General features: G+C 44.0%; 1 protein-coding gene across 2 annotated transcripts in view; it reads right to left on the bottom strand.

The window, feature by feature from the left end:
- Nucleotides 1-1,326: 1,326 nt before the first annotated feature.
- Nucleotides 1,327-23,114, bottom strand: part of snap25a (synaptosome associated protein 25a) — a 34,267-nt gene continuing 12,479 nt past the window's right edge. Inside the window, exons 2-8 of one of the 2 annotated variants that reach the window (XM_082505432.1) lie at nucleotides 19,543-19,686; nucleotides 17,116-17,157; nucleotides 13,398-13,446; nucleotides 10,151-10,268; nucleotides 6,118-6,237; nucleotides 3,644-3,788; nucleotides 1,327-2,908 (exon numbers count right to left, since the gene is read on the bottom strand). In XM_082505432.1, coding sequence (XP_082361558.1) covers nucleotides 2,840-2,908; nucleotides 3,644-3,788; nucleotides 6,118-6,237; nucleotides 10,151-10,268; nucleotides 13,398-13,446; nucleotides 17,116-17,157; nucleotides 19,543-19,614 — 615 coding nt within the window. In that variant the 5' untranslated portion in view covers nucleotides 19,615-19,686 and the 3' untranslated portion in view covers nucleotides 1,327-2,839. Of the gene's footprint in view, nucleotides 2,909-3,643; nucleotides 3,789-6,117; nucleotides 6,238-9,827; nucleotides 9,946-10,150; nucleotides 10,269-13,397; nucleotides 13,447-17,115; nucleotides 17,158-19,542; nucleotides 19,687-23,114 lie in introns of both variants that reach the window. The other variant, XM_082505431.1, reaches the window with a different exon arrangement.

Genomic DNA, 23,114 nt, shown 5'->3' with positions numbered 1-23,114 from the left:
TATGTTCCCCTAGCATTCGGTTAGCATTTACTGAGAAGTTAGCTAATCCCATTAAAACCATCACCAGTAAACCAACATGGGTAATCTAAACTTGGCTAACAGCAAACTTGACAATGTATTTGTAATATTGGAAAAATTAATAAAGAAAAGAAAAGAAATGCTTTTCTGAGAAGAATTTTTTTTATAAACATACACTTTAGGCTGTATAAAGCATGGCTGAGGATTGCTTATCATCCTTGACTGGCTGCCACTTTGAAACCTCAGGATATCGCTGTCATAAATGTTTTTGTACCCATATTTGAGAAATGCTCCGTTTGAGCTATAATAAGACTTAAATGAGTGAGTTAGCAAAAAAAATCCCTCCTTATATTTTTGAATCAAGGTAGAAACACTTGGCTTAAATATGTTAATTTCTGAGGTAAAGATTGGCATTTTGAAATGGGGACAGTGGGGAACAGTTTGGACTCAGGTGGAAGACCTGCAGTTTGTGCCACTTTCATTTTTAGCCCCCAGAGTTTTCTGCTTGGTCTGTTCACTAAACATAAAGCTACAGCTAGTAGCTAGCTAGCCCATCATAGCAACTGTAAAACAGTACTTGATCCCATACAAAACAATTTTGTGATTGGTATTCTTTCTTTTTTCTGTAGATTCAACAAAAAACACAGCTAAGCTTGTTGTTTTTGCACTGAGGTAAGCTAACGCTGCACATGGAAGTTTAGCTAATATTTAGCATGTAACTTGCTTATATGGAAATTTTGGCGACATATCAGAAAATGACAAACACTGAAACAGTTGATGTGAAAAAAGTGTGAATCTTTCTTTTTTAATGTGACAATTGTGTTTTTCCTGAGGAGAAGTTTGTGAAAGGAAAAAAGGATAGCAGAAGGGATTTGTAATTTTTTTTAATTATGAAACAATAAAACCTTTTAAAGTTAAATTTAGGTCGTTAAAAAGGGAGAAACGCTTTAGCAGTTGTGGTTATTCGACTGAAACTTCTGTATTTACCGTGTTTTCCTCAGCTGACATTTCTGAATGTTTTGGCTCTTTAGGAATCACTTCTTGCCTTTCAGTCTGGTTCCTCTCATATATTAAACTTGCGCCAAAGCTAAACACCACAAAGATGAATATCAAATGCTTTATCTTGTTGACTGTCAGTGTATCCCTGGACTGCTGGCTTCTTGTTTAGAGAAAACAGGGCCATCGGGTGGACTGTCTGCCACATAAGGTGTAATCTAAAAAGTGAGCGGTAGTTTGGGTAAATGCCACCCTGGACGTTAGAGATTGAGATTGGAGTCTCTAAGCAATAAAGACAGACACGGATGCAACTAGGGTTTATTACTTTTAATCAATTCAGCTAGCTACAAAATGTCCACCACTTCACACACTGACAGGATACAGAGAGGGAGTCTTTAGTATTACATGCGTTGAGGACATCAATCTCACAGTTTAACCTATTGTGTCATTCAGGTTTAGGTAATTCATCACCTTACTCTAACTACTTGACATTTTGGCGATTTGGTGTGCATAGCTCTAAAGTACAGAAGCAACAAAAAAACCCATTTGTATGTATTTTTTTGTTTCAGAGTATAGTTGTAATTGTTATTTAATATTGTCATTATTCTTACCAATAACAAACCACACGGGGAGAATAAACTTACATATACGGTTTTCTTATAAAAGTAAGGTCTCTCAGAAATATGCGTCTTTGCTTTACATTGCAAACGTTTATTTTTTTCAGAGCATCCAAAACCTATGATACAGTACACAACCAGTCCTCAGCTTTCATCATATAATCAACATCTTCATCACTGAACTGCATAATCATTTAGAAAACAGGTCATTTTTTTGCAATACAACCCAAAGTCCTCAGTTGTTTCAACTTCATCTCACTTTTTTGATCCCTTTTGCATTATTGTACAACGAGATGGTCACAGTCGGTAAATATATCGAGACAGAAAGAGTGGCACTATTGCAAACTTGCAGGAGTATGGAACGATAAACTGTGTCCTAATACCGAGCATGCGTTTTGTCAATTTGCTACTGCCATGTTATCATTTTTTATATATATTTTTTCAGACAGGTTTTATTTATAAGACTAAAATCTACCATTTGTCATGCAGAGAACGCACAATTCACATCACTTGGAATGCAATGTCTAATACAGCTACAGAGAGTCTAGTTGCACATTGTCTAAACAGTAACTCAGTATGATTGCGATGAAGGAAAATGGACCAAGGACTGCCTTTTGATTGTAAGTGCTCTTTGCCGTCCCGCCCAACTGTACCGCCGCTTAGTGACTCGTGTTTGCCATCGATCTTCTCCTGCTGTTTTTGTGACAACACCAAAATAAGGAGCATGACAGTAGCCTATATGTAATGACACAGTTTTACTAAGACGATACTGAGATACCGAAAAGGAAGAAAAAACAAACAGCTTGTACAGCATTCCTATTATATACTTGTCATCCAGAGAAGTGTACTCGTGTGTATATATATATGTATATATATATGATATGTGAGATATATATATATATATATATATATATATATATTTGACATAGAGAATAAAAACTTCACAGGTGAGCTAGAGATCCATCAAGTCAGCACTATATACAACCTTTGGAAAGAATGATATACGGAGTATAAGAAATCATCTTTTTACGAGGACAATCATTTTGAAAAAGCTCGACAGACGACACAGAACAACATTTACAATGGGCGGGGAGGTGATATGTGCATGTGTGCAAACCTAGAAGGTCAATACCATGATGAAAGCATGTCAGCGCCTATCGATGCGTGGCGCGGGACGCCGGGACGTTCACGCTCCGGACTCCGGGCGTTTAGCCACTGCCCAGCATCTTTGTGGCGCGCTGGTTGGCCTCATCGATCCTGGTCTTGTTGGAGTCGGCCTGTGAGAGAGGAAGAAGTAATGAGAGGGCTTTGTTGATTGATTCCACAGATCTGTATTTTGGTGTTTTATCTTTAGTACCCGGTTAGATAGATTTCATTGTACTTTTGGTGTGGTAGAGCTTTGAATTTAGAGATGGAGCTTTTTAAAAAGACTCTATTATACAAAGAGACCATTAAATATAGAAATGCTTAAGAAAATAAAAGGTAAGACAACTTTTCTTTGCTGTTTCTACATTTTATCTCTGACCTGATTTTAATGACTGTCATTCCTTTATGTCTTAGACTTAAGAGTTGCACAGTTCTGCGTCAAAGGCATTAAGTTATTTAAGTCTTAAGGTTGGACATTATTTTAAAACTTTCTAACCAATCACCAGCATTTCATCAACTGCAAATTTACGGGCATGTTCACAGCACTCTTGCACATCCTCACAACGTGGCCACTCGATGTTCTTACTGTTTCAGTTAAACCAAACCAGGAAACAGGGATGTAAGTGAATGTTGGAATATCCATGGAGAAAACCTTGCAGCCTATAAAAGACCCAACCTGGCTGAGCTTTGTGAACCTGAGCTGGTGTCGTATACAAACCAAGCTTTCCAAGCTTTTCCTTCGTGTCCACACTGGTTATATGTTATATTTGCAAGGAGGCAACTCACTAAATAAGCAAGATGACTCAACTCGGCGATTACATGAACCCGGTGCGCTTGAAGAAAAAGCTGAAAAGCTGTGCGTGTACCTTCTCCATGATCCTGTCGATCTGGCGGTTCTGGGTGTCGATCTCGTTGCCCATGTCCAGAGCCATGTGGCGCAGGTTGCCAATGATGCCACCCACCTGCTCCAGGTTCTCATCCATCTCGTTTTCCCGGGCATCGTCTGTTACCCTACCATACAAAAGGTCACATTTATCTCTGCAGTAACTAGTACAGCACACATTGCCACTGCTGTTGTCCATATTTCACCTCTGAACCTCCAAAGAGCAGAGACTGAACGCAGGATCCTGTTCACTGTGTTTCTTTATTAATATCACAATGTCACAGTGTTAAATATCCAGATATACAATTCCCAGTCTTTCAAATATATAGACACAGATTAAAAAAACTGAATGTGAAATATGATATAATCTAATATCCACATTAAAGTCTAAAGCCTGTGTTGTTCTCAAGAATATAGATTTGGATTATAGTTCTCCATCAGGTAATCTGATTACATATGAAGACAAGAAGACAAGAACCAGATAATGAATGTTTTTTTTCTGCTGCTCCTCGTCTTTATCTGACTTTCAGTCTATTTACAGCTGTTCATGTAGCTAATGTAGCTCGACCTTCAGTAGATGCTGAACTGTGGACTCGTGCTTTTTCTATTAGTCGATGGTATTCAAGTAGAAACGCCTTCATTTGCTCTTTCGTTGTTACATTAAGTATCACTAAAGTACTAAAAGTAGAGCTGATTTCAGTACCTGTTAGCAGTGATGGGAATAACGCGTTACTAACGGCGTTACTGTTTTCAGTAACGAGTAATCTAACTAATTACTGTTTCTATCGTTACAACGCCGTTACTGTTACTAACAAGAAAATGAGGTGCAGTCGCGTTACTATTTTTCAGCAAACAGACGGTTGAAGCTGTGTTCAGCTCACCGCACCTTCAGGTGCAGGAAGTAGCTGTAAGTAATCCGGGCGCTACAGCTTTAAGCAGCTGCGCGCTCCCGCTTCTGTAAATAGTTTGAAATGTGTGGTTGTTACAGTAAAAATATCACTTTTTCTACTCTGATTTTATGTTTTGTGTCTGATTTTAAATCAATTGTGTTAATGCAGTCTGTCAAAATGAAAACATGACTGTAAATTCAGACACGTGAGGTTGTGCTGAAAAGAATGAGACCAAACAAGGCAGATAAACAGTTAAAGGTAAAATGTGGAGGGAACATCAGAAGGAGTTAAAAATGGCCGATTGTACCCTGGACCCCAGAGGATTAAACGTTTTTTTAAAGCAACGCAATAGTTACTTTTCAAGTAATCAGTTACTTTTAGAATCTGGTAACTCAGTTACTTTTTTGAAGAAGTAACTAGTAACTATATTTAATTACTTTTTCAAAGTAACTTGCCCAACACTGCCTGTGAGTACCTTTGTGGGTACATTTAAATACTGACTAAGGCCGACTCTACGTAAAAAGTGGAATAATTGATTATCCGTGTATGTGGTTACTGCCAGTGAGCTGAAGAAAGTTTAGGAAATTATGAAAAATACCAGGATATTTCAAACTTTCTGCTGTGACATCTGGATGGATCTGGCACAAACACCATGAAAGCATGGATTCATAGTTCAGGCTGGTGGTGATCTAGTGATGGGATTTTCTTTTGTACACTTGATTATTGACGAAATGTTGCAGCATTGTCGAGTATTATTGCTGATCATGTGTATCCCTTAGTATACCACGTCACAAAGCTCCAATCATTACAGTTCATTGTATTCAAATGATCTCCACAGGCACCACATCTCAATCTAACGAGCCTGTTCTCACTCCCGAGGCGCAACATCCCGACGTTTTGTCACGTCCCACGGCGTTCCTGAGGAACGCGAATGGTGACCTTCCGCGTTCTTATGGTACGCGCCGGGTTATGGATTAAATCCAGTGGAATTACGATCTCGCGGTAATAGACGTTCCTGCCCTGTATTGCAGCCCTAAACCTAACCTTAACCAGCACTGCAATGACGTGAAATAGTGTTTTCCCAAAGTGATTTAAGTTCTCATATGTCCTCAGTTTTCCGATGTCGTCATGTAGGAACGTGTTGGGTAGCCGAAAACGTAATATGTTGATGATTTGTCACCTAGCATAAAATGTTACGCTTTGGGAGTGAGAACGTGTTGATCTAACAGAGCGCGGGAAATGCGGATCATGGGTCTGTAGCAGCAGTATGGATCCATATCAAAGTCACCCAGGAATGTTTCCAGCATGTTGTCAGTTCTATGCCATGAAGGATTAAAGCAGTTCTTTTAGGAAAAGTAAGAGAACAGCGCATCTAACAAAGTGGCTGGTGAGAGCGGACGGACATCTCAGTGCTACATAAAGGCTGGTCTGCTTTGCTAGACTAGTCGGGCTGCCGGTGAGGCCAAAAACGATGCCATGTGCACGTTTACCCTCATCTTGCCTCGAAATATTCCAGACAAGATGAATGTGCCCCGTAAAATCGCACACATCCAAGCGTTCCTCCTACCTGCGGATGAAGCCTCCGCTGATGGCCATCTGTTCGCGTTCGTCCACCACGCGGGCGGGCTGGCTGGCCACCACCCCGTCCTGGTTATTCCCCCAGGCCTTGCTGGCTCCGCTCTTCATCCTGGCCACCGGCAGTGACGAAGAGGAAGTTACTCAACAGTTTGAAAAAAGCGACTCGCCATTTACCTCAACCAGGCAGGCTTCCAATTAGTCAAACCTAACAAAGAGAGCCTTGGATTTGAGGTACTGCAGCAGCACATATGTAAATATATTAGCATGTAGCTGACACACAGTGTTAATCGGTTTCATGCAACCAGCACATAAATATATGGTGGGACTAGACTAAAGTCGAGCAAAGCGTAGCAGGCATGAACTGGCTGGTAGACTGGGTTTGGTAGGTACAGGCTCATTCTGTTGTAACACAGTACTTATGTGTGTGATGTTATATTGCAGGTATATAACATACTGTTCAGAATCAGGCAAGCCCTGTACGCTGTGCCATTTCGTGTCTTAACATAGCTGCAATTTGAACTGTGTTGTAGCCTGATTCCTTCTCTCTGTCCTAAACCGTCATACTTCTGTGTTATTGCAACAGTAAAGCACATCCCACTCCCACAGTGTGACAGAAAACAGAGAAGAGACAGAGCTTGTGGCAGACACACAACACAGAGTGTACAGGACTGTCACATTGTTGGGAGGGACGACGATCAATGCGGAGAACAAACTGCGAAACAAGAAGAAGGAGAACAAAACAAAACAAGAAACTGGAGGGAGTCAGCAGAGAAGAGCGCCTCGTTTACCTGTTCCTGAACCATCGGCATCACCCACCCCAACCCCCACACCTGTCTGTCTTTATATGTCACAGAATCCTGGTCATGTTGAGGTGGTGAGGCGGGGGAGTGGGGTAATGGTTGTGACTCAGCTTATCTCTCAACGAAAGTCACATCTGCTTGCGTCTGTACAGCTGTGCTAACACAATCGCAGCTCGGCTGCTCGGCCTATCAAAGCTCACTCTGTCACATTCAGCATCTGTTTTGGCTCCACACAGCAGCTAGATGGAGTGGAAGGTAACAGTTGTCTCTTTAGTTAGAGCTCTGTCGATGCTGTCTGTGTACACATGTCAACATTTTCCTGCCCATTCAGTAGCATCCTGACACTTCTTTGCTTGTATCACAGTTGCTGAGCTTTTATAACCTTGGAGTGCTGTGTGGATGTATTCTAGCTGTATCGGGATGGCAATGGCTCAGCCGCCTCCTACACTGCTCTTATTAATAGAAATGGACTGAGGCAAGGCTTCGCTGAGCGCCCTGTCCCTGCTGACACACACCAATATGATTAACACATACGCTACCCTTGTCTACGTCCTTTATATTTCCATCTGTTTTCTTCTTTCTTTCTGCTGCGTTTTTTTTAATCTCATCTCCTTCTGTAAAACTTTAATTTGCAATTTACTTTCCTGCTGTCTCAGAAAGGATATACTGCACATTTCTAATCAGATCTGCTCTGATTGAGCAGAGATGATCTGATTAGATGGTATGAGTATTGCAGGACCCGCGGTAAGACTAAAGTCATTCTGCCTCATTCATTCATTGAGCGACCTGCAAGTCGAGCAATCCACCACCAGCTCCTGAGTGGCATTCAGATGGCCACAATATGAAGCCTTTAAGAGGGAAATCTGGGGTCTGCTAATTCTGAGAGACACGCTGAAGGGATTAGGAGGTACAGTGAGCAGCAGTGCTGAAAAACATGTATCTCTTTTAGCATCCTGCTATTTGTGCAGGCAGGTTGAGTCAATGTCCCAGCAGGCTGCCACTATCTGATATGGCTGACCTACATGTGAGCGAGTTCCCTGCAGGAAAGGGAGCTTAGCAAACATCAGTGTTTAGCAGCCAGAGTGGAATAAAGGCTAAATTAGCACAGCGCTCTGCAGGAGAGGTGGCGCTGCAGACAAACTGCAGCAGAAACAAGGGTCCTGCACACAGTGCTGTGGCATGATGCACCCATTTTATACATCGACCCTGACTACGTTCCTAAAAATATCTCAGTGCGCATGTGTCCTAGCCCAGTTTCTAGCTGCAAGCTACACCACAGATCACTCCTGTTTTTCTCCTTTGCTCTGAATGTGTCATTCTGTCATTTCTTTCCTATTTTCAGCGTGTTCGCTGCCATACTTTGAGCATCTGACAGTTTTGTTGTGCAGCATTCCTCTTTTATCTTCTCTTTGTTCTTTTCCATCGTTTGCCAAGCAGGGACTTCAGTTAACTTTATTTTCTTTGTATGTCTTTAAATTTGGTCCAACCCGTAAAGTTACGAAACGACAGCTCTGCTCACAAATGAACTCTGAACACGCGCCGATGTGAGTTTGGCACAAAACGATTGCTGTTCATCAGGATCACCATCAGTATCATTTTCAGTGTAAACATCAACATCATGATCGTAGCATCATCATGTGTAGCATTGCTTTATGAGTTACATCATCACGCATGCATGAGCATTCACAGGGTCATGCTCGCCAGTCTTTCCATGTCATTGGTGCTCGGTGGCTCATAGAAGGCAGTGGGGGAGGGGGTGTTCAACGGGAAACAGAAAGGTCTCATTGCCTGCAAACAGGTGAGGATCTACTGGATGTCAGAGCAGTGTGGTGGTGGTAGAGATCATGCAGATGAGGAGAAGTGTCAACCAGTCCTGGACCAGGCTGGCCAAAGGCATTTTGGGACCAAGATCGCTACATTTCCATCTGGAGTCAATACATTAGGATGATCTAAGTGCCAAGATGCTTCTGGAGCCCCAGCCCTGCTCTTTAAATCTAAGTACGTTTTATAATTGGGAAGCTTCCCACCACCATGCATCAAAAATGAGAAAAAACCCTCTTCAGGAGGAATCGATACGACTGCTACAGGTGGGACTTCTACAGCGGCTACACCTGCATGTAGACGACTCCCATCACAGAGCTGTTTGGAGAAGTGGAAGCTTAGAGAATATGGCACTTGGTAGAAGAGAGGCACTTATTGATGAAGCATGGCCTTGGCTGGGTGGGGGAGAGTTGACTGGACGTTTAAAGCTCGGCTTTATGGAATTTGGGTCTCACCGGTAGGTTTGTATCAGCCTCATTTGACCGTACAAGGTATGTAAAAATCTGGGTGGTGAATCAATTTTAACTTTGGAAGAACTTTAGCAGCTTTTTGAGGTCAATTGTTCAGTGATGGTTCAGACCGTTGGACTATGAGATGCTCCCAGTTGGGGAGCTATAAATTCTGGGACACTATGTTTGCTATGCCCAAAGAAGGTCGTTGGACGTTTTCATCACTCATCCAGGGGACTCCTTCAGTCTCAGCTGACTGTTAGCAAATCCCTTCAGTAAACCATGTGGTTTAAATAAAAGAAGATAAAAAGTACTAACTGACCAACATGACTGGGCCTAACGAGTGTCACGTACTGTTACGGGAAATCACGTTATTGTTTTAGATGTTTGGGTTTTTTTAAAAATTGTCATATTGTGACTGGAAATGTTTAACCTTAAGTGGGCCGACTGAACAGGGACGATTTTGAAGTTAATCATTCCACATTGTGGGCCAGGCTCAGTGTTTATTAGGAGCTGGAGTAGAGCAGACTATTGGCTGATGGCCATTGTGATGTCACTTCTACCTCGGTTTTATTTCTTAGATACTTAATTTTAAATGGCAGGCAGGCAGGCAGGCAAGCAGCACCTACTTGTTACATGGACAGGAGCAAAGACCACAGAATTTCCCTAGATCGTTCAAATTCTTTTCTGCATCCTTCATGTCCTTATTGATTTGGTCCATTCCCTCCTCGATGCGCTCCAGTTGCTCTGATTAAACACAAGTCATTTATCCCCCACAGAACGAAGCAGAAGGAGAAGAGGAGAGAAAGAAAGAGAGGACAAAGGAGAGAAGACAACAACTTCAGACACTATGACGAAAGAAAGTCAAACAAAAACTTAAAAAGAAGAAAAAGGAAAAACTGGACGCCACCACATATGTAAAGAACCTTTGGGGCACATTATCAGTACCTACTTGTTACATGGACATATGAAAAGCCCACAGCATTTCCCTAAATCTTTTAAATTTTTCTCGGCTTCCTTCATGTCTTGGTTGATATGGTTCATGCCATCTTCGACACGATCGAGTTGCTCTGGTCAGGACAAAGGGATGACAGTAGTGGAATGAATTTCATTGACTGATTGACAGAAATATGAGTCATGATGAGCAGCAAGTGAAGCGTTTGTACTCTGGTGTGTATCTGAGTGTACAGTGCATCGCTTTGGTGGCTAAAATACAATTATGTGCACTTACAGATTTTTGGGGGACCAGAAAATGGTCCATGAGAGTCCCCAACAATCCAATAATGAAAGTAAATCTTCTCTCTTTGTTTTCTTGGTTCATTTGATTGAAAGTGTAAATGTTTCAGCAAAGATGTTAAAGGGAAACAAAGATTTCTGGGGGAAATCGGCGTTTCCTTTTTTTCAAATCAATAGATCAATCTCAAATCCGATCGAGCAGACTGTCAGCTCAGGATAAAGAGCTGCTCCGGGTCCTCCCACACAAAACCCAGGTTTTAGTACCAGTTTATACCCCGCAGCAGGAGAAACGGTTGTCAGTCAGCTTTAGAGGCGGCTGGCACATTTTCTTAGTTTCCAGCTGCTCCCATCACTTCCAGTACCAGTTGCAGACGGCCATGAAGGCTTAGTGGGAGACATCCTGGTAACGCTATAATACAGCCCACGACCAAGGACGTAACTAAACAGATTTTCAATGTTTATTATTTGAAATTAAATGTAATGATATTTATTTAAATATTTTTATGATATATTTATAAAAGTTGTAAATATTGTAAAGTGACTTTGTGCATCTCAGGGTAACTCTGTGGGAGCAATACTTTGGCTGTATTATGGAGTAGATTCATCTTTCTAGCCTTTTCTGTTGATGTGCATGATGTTTGTTCTGTTGTTCGTCTGTCTTTTTATTTTTCCATCAGACGTGTGCTCAGGACTGTTCACCGTTACCAAACTACAAAAAGGTAAATACAACCAAAATCTGGAGGCCTATGTGACCTGATAACGATGAAGCCAAGTCTAACTTTCTTTTTCAAAATCACAAACACAACTTAGAAAATTAGTGAAGAGAAAAAACATGTTTCCTTTGCTTTAACGTAGTAAGTTAAGGTGGAACCGCTACATAAAAAATCCACATCCCAAACTGACTGACAACTACTTTACAAAGAAAATGTTTCCACCCAAATTATCAGGACATCACACAGAACCTAAAATGACTTATGCAGAATTTAACTTTACAGAATCGTTTTTGTCTCCTTTCCTATAAAAACCTTAAATTATGAGCAACGCAAAACGACTTTCTCCATACTTAAATTTACTTAGTGTTATTATTTCTTTGTTTTCTGCAGAAATCTGATGTATTGCCTCCTTATTCTTTGAGTATTATAGGTAATTGTAACTAAATTGTCATTTCAAATAAAATACATTGAAATCACATTTATTTGGTGACAGTCACAGGCTGTAAAATTCTACTGAAATATTTCCGTAGGAAAACGTGCGGATGGTCGTTACAGCTGAAGAGCTTTTCAGTGCTGAATGGATTTTCTCTTCCTTTGGTTGTAAGCTGCCGGGAAGCTGCCCAGTTTTCCTTTCTCTGATTTAACGTGTAAAACTTGGGAGAATTTAAACATTTTTCAGCTACTGGATTATTTGCATGTTAGTGACAGCTGCAGCATGTGGCCCTTATGAGCTGTAGATGAAGCTGTGAGCATGAACAGCACACCTTTTGCTGCCGTTACGAGGGTCAACTGAAAACTGTGTGTGTGGCTTTAAAATGATTCAGTGTAACTGAAAGGACTCAGGTCTGTCTGGTCAGTGAGCATCGGGGCCGTCGTCGTGCTGGTGTGGTGGACGGCTGCTGGGTGAGTGAAGGGTGAGGCACGGTTAAATATGGAGTGGACTGAGAAACGACTTTACAGATTCTTTTCCCCAAATTTGTAAAATCCCTGGTTTACAGTCATTGATGGTCATAAAGGACGTCACATTGTGTTAGTGGTATTATAGAGAAGTGGGTCACTGAGTGTGTGGTGATCATTGAAGAATGATACAAAATAAAGATCAGCGATGGCTTCAAGTTCAAATTGAAATGATTTGCATCAGAGGTAAAGCACATCAGCCTATGAATGTTGACTTCAGCACCAAGTGCTGCAGAGGTGCAAATCTGGGGTCATAGGTCAGCTCGGGCTCCTGCGTCCAGTCAGCTGTTGCAAACGATCCTGCAGTTCTCGGGGCAGCAAGGCTAAATGGAGAGTTGGAGGAGGGAGAGCTTTCCTCTCCCCGAGTGATGCTGGTGCAGTCAGGCCTCTTACTGGGCTGCTCTGGTTTACGAGCTTTCCCAGAAACAGAAAACTGAGGGCGCTCAAGAGTCCAAATATCATTCACTTCACATTAGAAATGATATCTTTTAAGGTTACTGTGAGCCGACGTTCTCATTTATTGCATCTAATCAGGGATTGTACAAATCTGTGGCCTGATAGACAAGGGCTTGAATATTTTGTCATTACCAGCTAAATCGATCGTTTGGACTGTTAGTGGGCTGGAACGGCCAGGTTAGCTGTCCTCAGACCTGTTTGCCTTTATTGTGATATAAAGCAGTATAATAGGTCATATGGGTGTTTTTTAAATGTATTTATTTCTTGTAAACAGATCTGAGACCAGCCCGGAGGTTACACTGCCGGCAGCACCCACAGGGACAAGGCCGTCGGCTGGTTCCTGACAATGAGTTGTTGAGCTGTAAGGTTTCATTCCTGCGGTTGCTGCCGTTAAATCTTCCTGACAGGATCTGTTATGGTTTTGGCACTCGTGACAATTCCTTTAACCGTCGTCCTCAGCTCAGAAAAACCATAAAACGCTGCTGGCAAAGTGAAAGCAGTTAGGCAAAGTAAAAAGAAAAATGTTAGCCAAAGAAAACAAATGTTAAAAGAAGCTGAAAGAAAGAAGGAAACCATGTTGAACCTTCACCAAAGAAAACATGCAACAAATCAAACAACTCAAAACCGATTCCTTTAAGGACAAAACGAATTAGTTTGGAAATACTCAAGTAAAACCAAGCAACTGCAAATGAAACGCGTCGTTTAATTCTAAGTCTACGAGGTGAGGACTGGAGTGTAGCGCTGCTTGTATTTGAATGCAATCATATTATCACTGTGCCGATTCTGGTCGCATCTATATGTTGTGACCCTGCGCCATCGCCCCTCATGCACACTTACCTCCCTGCTCGTCCAGCATAACCAAAGTCCTGATGCCGGCATCTTTGCTCTATTCCCCGGAGACAGGAGGTGGAAAAGGAAGACAATCACAGGAAAACAGTGGTGAGCGGCTGCAGGAGCTCAGGAAGCAGTGAAGCTGAGAAACTCTGCGCTGCTCCTTTCTTTGCATCCTTTGAAGTTAAATTCTCCTAACATGGTTAAACACGCTGGCAGAGCACAATTACACCTGCAGCTAACACGAGCGCTCTGCTCGCCTTCGCCAAATTACGTTTTTATTACAGCAGGAGAGCGACACACACACACACTTTTAAAGGTACATTTTTGCAATTAATTCCCTGCAAATCTAAACTAAAACATCTACCACCTTCATCCAGCTGTGTTTTGTGCTTTTCTTTTATATTTTTTATGTGACTTTTTAGCCTTACAACCATTTTTTAAGAGACGTCACCTTTACCTGGTCACCACAAGAGTGAACTCCTCATTAAATAAAGGTTACAAATCTGTATTATATGAAGGTATGAACCATTCCTCATTTAACTTTACATGCATTAAGCACCATACATGCATGCTTTGGGACAGTTCCTTCACAGATAGTTTAAGGACCTTATTTATGACACCTGACACACCTGACACACCTGCCCAGTCTTCAGCTAGTCGGGGCAATAACAGCTTGAGCACAAATGAATGTGATTTAGAAGTCTAAGGGTATAATTTACTCATATCAGCAACTCAAAAAAAAATCACAGACCTGCTGTTTTTTATATCGGTGCGATTAGCTTTAAATTGTGTGTTGGAAGTGTTAACCGCACACTTGATTTAAATATTCTCTGTATTTTTGCATCTTGAGAAAGGGTGAGTGGCTAAAATCTCTGAGTCATCACCTGTTACATGCAATTTTGTCACTGCGCTCTCTTTCTACCTTTTGTTTCAAAAAACCAGCTGGTGCTGGCACAGTGTATTAGTAACTGCTGGCCTAAGGCTTTAATTTAAACAGCAGAGAGAGAGAGAATAACACATCTGCTGCTGTGCTTTCTGTAAAGCAACAGAACAAATGCACATTGAGCTTGATCATCGGGATCATTGCTTCATCTTCTTGTTTTCCTGAACAAACAAATTGAATATTTTCCTTCCTATTACCTCTGTGCTGATGATATTGATCGAAGATGCAAAGACATCTGTCTGTTAAATGTGGAATCAAGCTGAAGGAGATTAATGATGCTAGCATCGACAGCGGACGAGCGTTCTTCTTAAAATCGTGGTACAATGCGAGTTTTCTGCTCCTGACTGGAGCAGCTGAGCCTGCAATAGCATTCACAGTAATGCTTCTCGTCACTGATGGCGGGGCTGGCAAAGGAGTCTGAGAAGACGCAGCAGCGTTAGCTAACATACAACTGTGTGCTTCTTTAAAATGCAGCACTAAGATTTGGCAGCTGGCTCAGCCTGATCGGCATAAATACGATCACGGTGTGTCGCTGTGTACCACACGTGCTCGCCATGACAAACAGCCACCCCTCCTCCTCAGCAGTTTGGGAAGAGAGCCACACGGATGCTTGGGAGGCGAGAGGGGAGCAATAAGGAGCCTCTGCATGAGAAATCCCAAAGTATCTGAAATGTGTCCCTGGGGAAACCCAACAGTAATCAACCATAATCCCAGACAGGCCTGAGGATGGTGCAGCTTTCTCCATCTAACCTGGCGGTGCAGGAGAGTATTATCCTACACCTCCACTGACGGACTGTTGATGACAGATCATTGTCCCAGGTTTACAGTTTATGTTTGCTTTTGTACCTGTGATGACATGAAATGTTCCCTATCTAATAATCCCGGCTTTTTCAAATGGCCTCACAGCAACGAGCACGCTACGCTAAGAGCACGCCGCTAAGAGCACGCCACTAAGAGCACGCCGCTAAGAGCACGCCGCTAAGAGCACGCCGCTAAAGCTCCGGAATCGAGTGAAAGTCACCCTCATTTTTAGAAACAACTAATTTTGTATTTTTCAGACTGAACAGATCTTCTTACTGTCGTCCTGGACATTCAGTTTGTGGGGAAAACCGATAAACACAGAGTCGCGAGTGACATCACGAGAGCCGCTGAATGTTATCTATGTCAGCTGTTTGTGCTGCATCCTCCCCACCCTCCATCTCTCTGATCACGTGCATAAAGAAGCCGTCGCTCTGTTCAGCCCTCCTTCGGTCCCTCCCTGCCTGCAGTACATTTGTAGGGTGGAGCTGATGGTGAGAAATGTCGACTGATGATCAATATGACCTTGAGAGCTGCAGCGGGTAGCTTGTTAGCCACTCACCCCCCCAGATGCTCTCACTCCTTGTCTCTCCATGCCTCACCCGCCCTCCTTTCTTCCATCTGCGTCTGCTTGTTGCAGTCTCATTACATTGCAGTATTATCATCCCTGATGTCACTGATCTTCACGTTATGTGCTATTCACGCCATTACTCAGTTGCCTCATGGTCCGCCAAAGCTGGGCACACGCTCCACAACCGTTGGGCAAAGCATGAACGTGACAGGGACGTGCTGACATGTACGTGTGGCTTTGTGTTGGACAGTTTACTGGATTTATTAAAAACGTGCTGCATTTTTCTGTGCACAGCAATCGTGTCGTGTCTAAATGACTAAGAAGGAATTGTTTCCACTTCCTCTTCTTACAGCTTTAAAACAAACAAACAAACAAACATGTTCAGTATTTTCATATGACGACTGTTTCTGTGGATACAGCTAAAATTAACTACGTATACATCACGTAACGTTACAGAAAATGCCACCAAGCCTAACTGACAGTCTCGCTTTTATCCACAGTTTCCTGCCATTTGGAGGCCGTCTTGGTAACGCTTCTGCTGATCACCAGCACAATCTGACGAGAGAGCGCTGACCAGGTCAGAGCCTGTCCCACAGAGGACTGAACAAACACCAATCCAAGGCACAAACAGTAGACTTACTTCTGTCTTTTGACTGGCTGTTTGGGGGCAAACCGACCACTAACGGTTCAGAATAGATCTGCTAGAGCGCCATGTTTCCCTCTCATGTAAAGTCTGATTGTGTCCTTCCTGGCAGCGCTGATGAACGTGAACACTTGCTGAGTGTATGACAGCTGAACGCTGAGTTTGGACTTTCAGGTATCTGAGTCTCGCTCCATAAATCTGAGCTATTCTAACAGCTTTAGAGATCCTCACACAACAATGAGCTTCCTACTGTCCTCGCTCTTCTACTACTGATTCATCTCTGCTCCTCTGAGAGTTTCAGTGTTGGTACAGTGACATGCTTGCATGTAATCCTGGTGCCGCTGGTGTCGTCAGGTTAAAACCTTTAAGTTTGTAAAATGTAAAGGATCTCTGACAGAGGCGCAGTTATTAGAAAAGGACGTTTATCCTATGAGCTTGTGTGTTTGCACTTTGCATACACTCCTCCCTTCCCAGATTACTGAAAATGAAGGTTTTAGTAACAGTAACAACATTGCAACACAGGAGCAAAACGACATCGTTGTAATATTCACACGACTAACCCTGAAGTCTCCTCTGCCCTGCTTATATCCGAGTGTCGGCACAGGAAATGATCTGTGCTGCAAAACAGCAGCTCGTCCTGCACACGTAACACCGCGAGACGCGATTCAGTATCATTTATTTTCGTTTGTTGTTGACACACATTTTTAAACATTATTGTTGGCTATAAATCAAACTCATACACCAACATTTAGAGGACTTTTCTTACCTCTTCGACCAGCTGCAGCATACGGCGAGTGCTCTCCAGTGACTGCGGACAAATAAAAGAAACAATTCAGATTCAAGAAGCTTGGAAAGTTTTGGTTTTCATGTTATGTGCAGTTTTTCATGTGATGGCCAATAACCTGAGCATCGCACCAGACCGGCCATGAAGCCAAGCTTACCTGCAGGACTGGCAGGTCAGCTGCTCTCACTGCCATCAGCCTTTGATTTTCCATTAATGCAAAAGTCTAAAAAGTCTGCCCACAGCTGCTGCACATCTGCAAGCCTCTTTGCAACCCACCACCACCTTCCATGCTTTTCCAGGCTTTGTCATATCTGCTGTCGTGGTAACTGCTCTGCTCTGCACCCTCTCACAGCCATGCTGCAGGTGGACACAACAGGTTCTGTTGACTGTTGTGTTCCTGTTAAATCTTATTTACACAACAACTCAATGTGGTTGTGCGCATTAGTTCGACTGAACATAAGCGAGTGTGTGTGAAACTAAATGGAGCCGATCAGAACAATCAGCAGCCGCAAACAGGATCAATCCCTGAACGATTATCGACGTGAACTCAACATGAACTCGCAGAGATGGACTGTGTGCACGCAGGACTGCATAGCTCTGACTGTAACACATGGAAATGGTGACTTATTCTAAGTTTAGAGTACGGCACAAAAGTCTAGAGCCGCCCCTCTCGTTTCTTTATATTTGTCTGGGAAATTGGGACCCGGCTACAGTGAAGATGAGCCCACACTTGTTTTAATGTTTGCTTTCACTGCTTCGGCAGTGTGCTTCAGATTTCCAGGCTAAAAATTAAGTGAAAAACGAAGCTGATGTTAATCAGACACTTTACAGACCTGCAACACTACAGCCCCAAAAAGACACGGAGCCTCTACGTTTTAGTGTTGTACCTTTTCCTGACCTTATACACACTGACGATAATTTGAGCTAAAATGTCATCACTCCATCGTAGCTGCTGCCACAGATTTTCAGTCCAGTTCTTGTGTGATGTGGCAGAACAGCCGCCCCTCAGCTGAGACGATTTCTGTGGGAAACAGTGGATAAATCACCAGAAGACCCAAAAGCATCTCTCAGGTCCTCTGTCGCGTCTTTCCTGGATTATTTCCTGTTTCTAAGGTTCATCTGCTGCAGATAGTTTTTAAACTCCTTGGAAATAAAATATCAAGAAATGAGGGGCAGCGTCAGACAGCATTCTGTCTTTCATATAATCATTTCACTCGCTGGGCCCTCATTTTAAGTTAGCCAGTGTTTCTTAGTAGATAAATGGCTTAATCATGAATTGAGCTGTGGTTTAGGGAAGGCCTCGAAGGGCACTGGTGGCAGCTCTCGGGCCGACAGATCCCCAGGTGCTAAACAGAAGTGGGAGGGAGGGGGGGGCACGACAGCTTGCAGAGCTGTGGGAACATGTAAGATAAGACCTGGAAGGTCCTGAAATGCAGCACTTATAGCACGTGATGGGCATTTGTGTCTGTTTTACTAAGTTAGCATTGATTGATCAAAATAACTCAGCTTTGTTATTAGCAGCAGGCAGAATCCTCATCGCTGTGTGACGTCTGTTATTAGCTCCTGGCTGATGTGTAACAGGGGCTCCCATTCTCTAAGGAGCGTGAGGCTGCACAGGGGCAGCAGCTCCGCCTCGCTGCGCTCGCTGCAAGCGCATCGTCTGCGCTGGTAGGGGTTGAGGGGTGGGGGGTGTCGGTTAGACAAACAAATCTGACACCGAGCAGCCATTTTTCACGTGGCTCACGTTCTTTTTCCTTCTTCTGATTCTGCCTTTTTGTATTCTGTCTCTGATCCGTCTGCATCAGCTCGCTCGTTTGCTTCCATCTGTTGGAATCGCTGTGGAGGCTGAAGCTCACAGAAGCCACAAAACTGTTATTCCAGCGCCGCCATTTTGTGTTTGCCCTGCGTTCCTGCGTGTGTGTGTGTCTGTGTGTGTGTCTGTGTGTGTGTTTGTATTTAATATTCTGCTCAGCTGTGCCACAGTGAGTCATATGTGAAGCTGGAGGGCTGATCAGCTGTGGGCCATGATGGAGACTTTCTCACTCTCTTGCCCTCTCTAACTGCGAAACACGCACACACGCACACACACACACACACACACACACACACGCACACACACACACACGCACACACACACACACACACACACACGCACACACACACACACACAGACACACACACACACACACACGCACACACACACACACGCACACACGCACACACACACTCTATAATGTGCTCATTAGTGCACCCTCTTACTGTGCTGCATAGTTTCAGTATGTTTGAAGTTGTGATAAAACAAAGGTGCTCGGCGTCTCCAACCACCACGCGACTCCTCAGCGAGTCAGTAAGCGTGCACCTGCCATCACGAGGCAAACGCCTGTGATGCAGCATGTCCGGTGTTCTCACCTCATCAGCCAGCTGGTCAGCGCGTTGCTGCATGTCTGACAGCTCATTGCGCATGTCCGCATCATCTGCCATGTCTGCTGGATGTCGGGGGTGGAGAAGGTCTCCGACAGGGAAGAGAAGATCCTAGTGGGAGTCCGGGGAAGGCTGGAAGAGAGGCAAAACACAAAGCATTCAGCGTGCAGCACACGGCTCAGTCGACTGTCGCATCAACGGACTCGGGACGATGGAGAACGTGGATAATTTGGTGTGCGCCCACTGCAGAGTCAACTAACGTACCCGTGAGCTTGTGCAGGATTCAAACTCACAGCATCACTGTGGCGTGATCCCTTTCCCCCTGACCTCAGACCTTTCTCTGCGTCCGTTTATGATGAAAACGTCTTTATTTATGTAAAGAAGAGCACAACAAGATGAAACCAGCTGACAGCTCCCCGCGAATATTTTCCCTTCTCGATCTTTCGACGTGCTTTAAAATCATTATTCTCAACTTTCTGAGCTTAACATCGTCCCTGCCGTGTTGGTGATGTTTTTGCCTCTATCTCAGCTGCACTACTGAGCCAAACTGAAAACGAGGACACGTGATGTTACCTTCAGATTCATGACAAACACACCTGCTGCTCGCTCGCAGCCTGCAAGAATGCCCCGTGTGCGTTTGTGTAGTGTGTAGTGTAGTCCACATACATGAACACACACATATAACAAAATATGAAAAGTAATTAATGAGCTGGAACGGGCTGACGTCAGAGAAACACGACTGCAGCATCAGATCGAGCTTCTAAGAACTGAATTCAATACTAGTTCATGCAAACGTCCTCTTTATTTTTCAATCTCAAGTATGCACATCGACGGGCATCACGATGGGCCTCAAAGGAGGCGACAAATACCTCCCACCTCACTGTTACGCCAGAAAACGGCAGTCACACAAATAAAAGTGAAGAGCGTTCCAGAGAGGCAACAAGAGGCGCATGGCACGCAGCAAATGGCCTGAGTGTAACGAGAGCACGTTCATGAAAGTCAGGTAAACAAGAGAAAAACCCGGAGGTGGGAGCTGCTGCCTCCACAGGCCTCTGTTTGCTGTTGCAGGCGGTGTAACTGAGGACTGTGAGGATGCAGCAGTATCGTCTGTTTGTTGGGGAGTGAACGGGCAGAGGAATCCCGGCTTCCTGGACTTTCAGAGGATCAGCCTGAGAAATAAACAGCGCGTGCCCCTGTAGCTGCAATCCTCTGCGGGTCACCACAGGCTAGTATCACTGGCTAAACAGCTGGACGCATCCAGATGCAAAATTACCAGAAGCTTGCATGAAAGATGAGCATGAGAGAGATTATCAGCGGACATGTCTACAGGACCAATCGAGGCAGTTACATGTAACTCTGGCTCAGCAGAAACTCGACTGTGGTGTCGGCCTTTATGACCCAAAGGCAAAGTCACGAAGAATGAATCCACGCACATCCTGAGGGACAGACAAGACCACGTGTGAAGAAAGCCTCAGTGCACTAACATCGGCTGAATGAAACCTGACAGAAGGGCCGGACCCGCTGAGGATGAGCGAGGAACCAGCTCATCGTGCTGGTTTTATGGACCTCGGGTTCACTGAGTTGTTTCCTCTGACTGTTTTCTGTTTCCTGCATCAGCAGGTAGTCATCTCAACAATAAACCCGAGTGTGTCCTCTGCCCAGGAAAACACAGTAAAGCATTCAGCAGTTAACCAGTCAGACATGTTATTTTGATTTGGCCAAACGACCTAAAAGAAGAGTAAATATTACACATTCGCCACTCACATGATGTCACTGATGGTTGTGCCATAGATGACGTTTCCATCCACCCACTCAGGCTCAGGGAGGCCGTGGGAGGCGAGTTTTCCCTTCCCGCTGTTTTATTATGGGGTCTTTGTCTTACATATAGAGCGTTGTTCAGGGCACTGTCCATATAAACAACAACATCTACCAGCTTAATGCAAGCATCATAACAGGATCAATTTAACTGATAAAATATTCAGCACGGCCGCAGAGCTCAGATCCAGACACGTTCAGGTGACGGCGAATGGAGTCAGCAGTGAAGGTCGGTGCCTCAGACTGACGCGTTCGCCCACCTGGACGTTTCATCCTGGTGACGGAGCGAACGGTCTGCTCGGAGGTCTCGCCGTACCCTCATCGTCTGCCTCTCCCACTCGTGCGTCCAGAGGCATTCACAACAACATCTGCTGGTCTTGCAGCGCGGATGTGAGATATGAAAACACTTTTTTTTCACTGCCAAGACAATATTACCCAGCATGCCACGCTCTGAATCATTAAAGCCTCGCTGGGCGGCAGATAGAGATCATATACGTGTCATAAGCACCACAGCTGAATGCCAACACACGTGTCCGATGTGCTTTTTCCTTTCTTCTCGCTCTCCTGCATGTCAGCGACGGCCGTGTTGGGTTACATAAAGCAGTCAGCGCAGGGCTTCGTGTCTGAATCGAGTCAGATTCAAAAGCACTTGTCGGGGGAAGAAAGGCCGCCATCGCCTGGCTGCCTCGCTACATAACTAAAGTCAGGCAATGAAGTTTGAGCAGGCCGTGCTGACCTTTTACTTTACGTCTCAATCACGCGCCTCACGTGCGGCGTCTTTGCTCCCATCTTCTCAGGGAGCGATGGAAAACACCGACGGAGCTCATGTTGCGCATTAACAATTGTTTATATGGAATCAGTTATTCTGTGGGCAGGTTCATCGCAGCTGAATTAAAGTCAGTAACTGAGTGAACGCAGGCTTGATGCAGAAACTTAATGGAGGACGACATGTTGATGTACTTATTCTATTATCCAGTAAATGCATCTACTGCCCAGGAAGCTCCTGCTACCTGTTCCTGACACCTATAAGCTCTTTTTTACACTGCACAGCTTCTCTGGTATTTACAGTCCGGTTATTTCCACCTGTGCAGCCTTTTTGCATTTATGCTGGTCAGTGAACGTGCACAGGAGCCGCAGCCGAGCATGTCTGCTCTCGCTGTGAGACCTCACCTCCACTCGTACCTGGACTCGACCTCTCGTCTTTGTGGTGTTTGTGGCTCTTGGAGAATTTTTAATGCTGAACAAACAATAAGGTCTGCAGTTACAGTTCAGACCACACAACAAGTGTGTGATGCAGTTGTTTCAGCCAGTGACATTGTGGTAATATTTTATTGATGTGTATTTGCACTGATTAACAGGGATCCTCCCCTCACGCCAAGCCAGCAGATGGCCCCGCCCCTCCCTGAGCCTGGTTCAACCACAGGTTTCTTCCTGTTAAAAAGGAGTTTTTCCTTCCCACTGTCGCCAAGTGCTGCTCATAGGGGGTCATGTGACTGATGGGGTTTTCTCTGTGTGTGTTATTGTAGGGTCGACATTACAATATAAAGCACCTTAAGGTCACCGTTGTTATGATTTTGTATATAAATAAGATTGAACTGAATTATTCTGCACATGAAGCATATTTATTTAGAGCTAACTTACAAACATCTGTTTGTCTGGCTGGATCTACTGGATGTGGTGCTATAATGTGTATTTGTACATTTACTGAATGGCTTCAGATGGGTCCCATAAACCGGTGACCCGTG

Source organism: Aulonocara stuartgranti, assembly GCF_965226115.1.
Source record: "Aulonocara stuartgranti genome assembly, chromosome: 15".
Lineage (NCBI taxonomy): Eukaryota > Metazoa > Chordata > Actinopteri > Cichliformes > Cichlidae > Aulonocara > Aulonocara stuartgranti.
The sequence above is the reverse complement of the archived record's forward strand: the minus strand, read 5'-3'. Positions and strand labels throughout refer to the sequence as shown.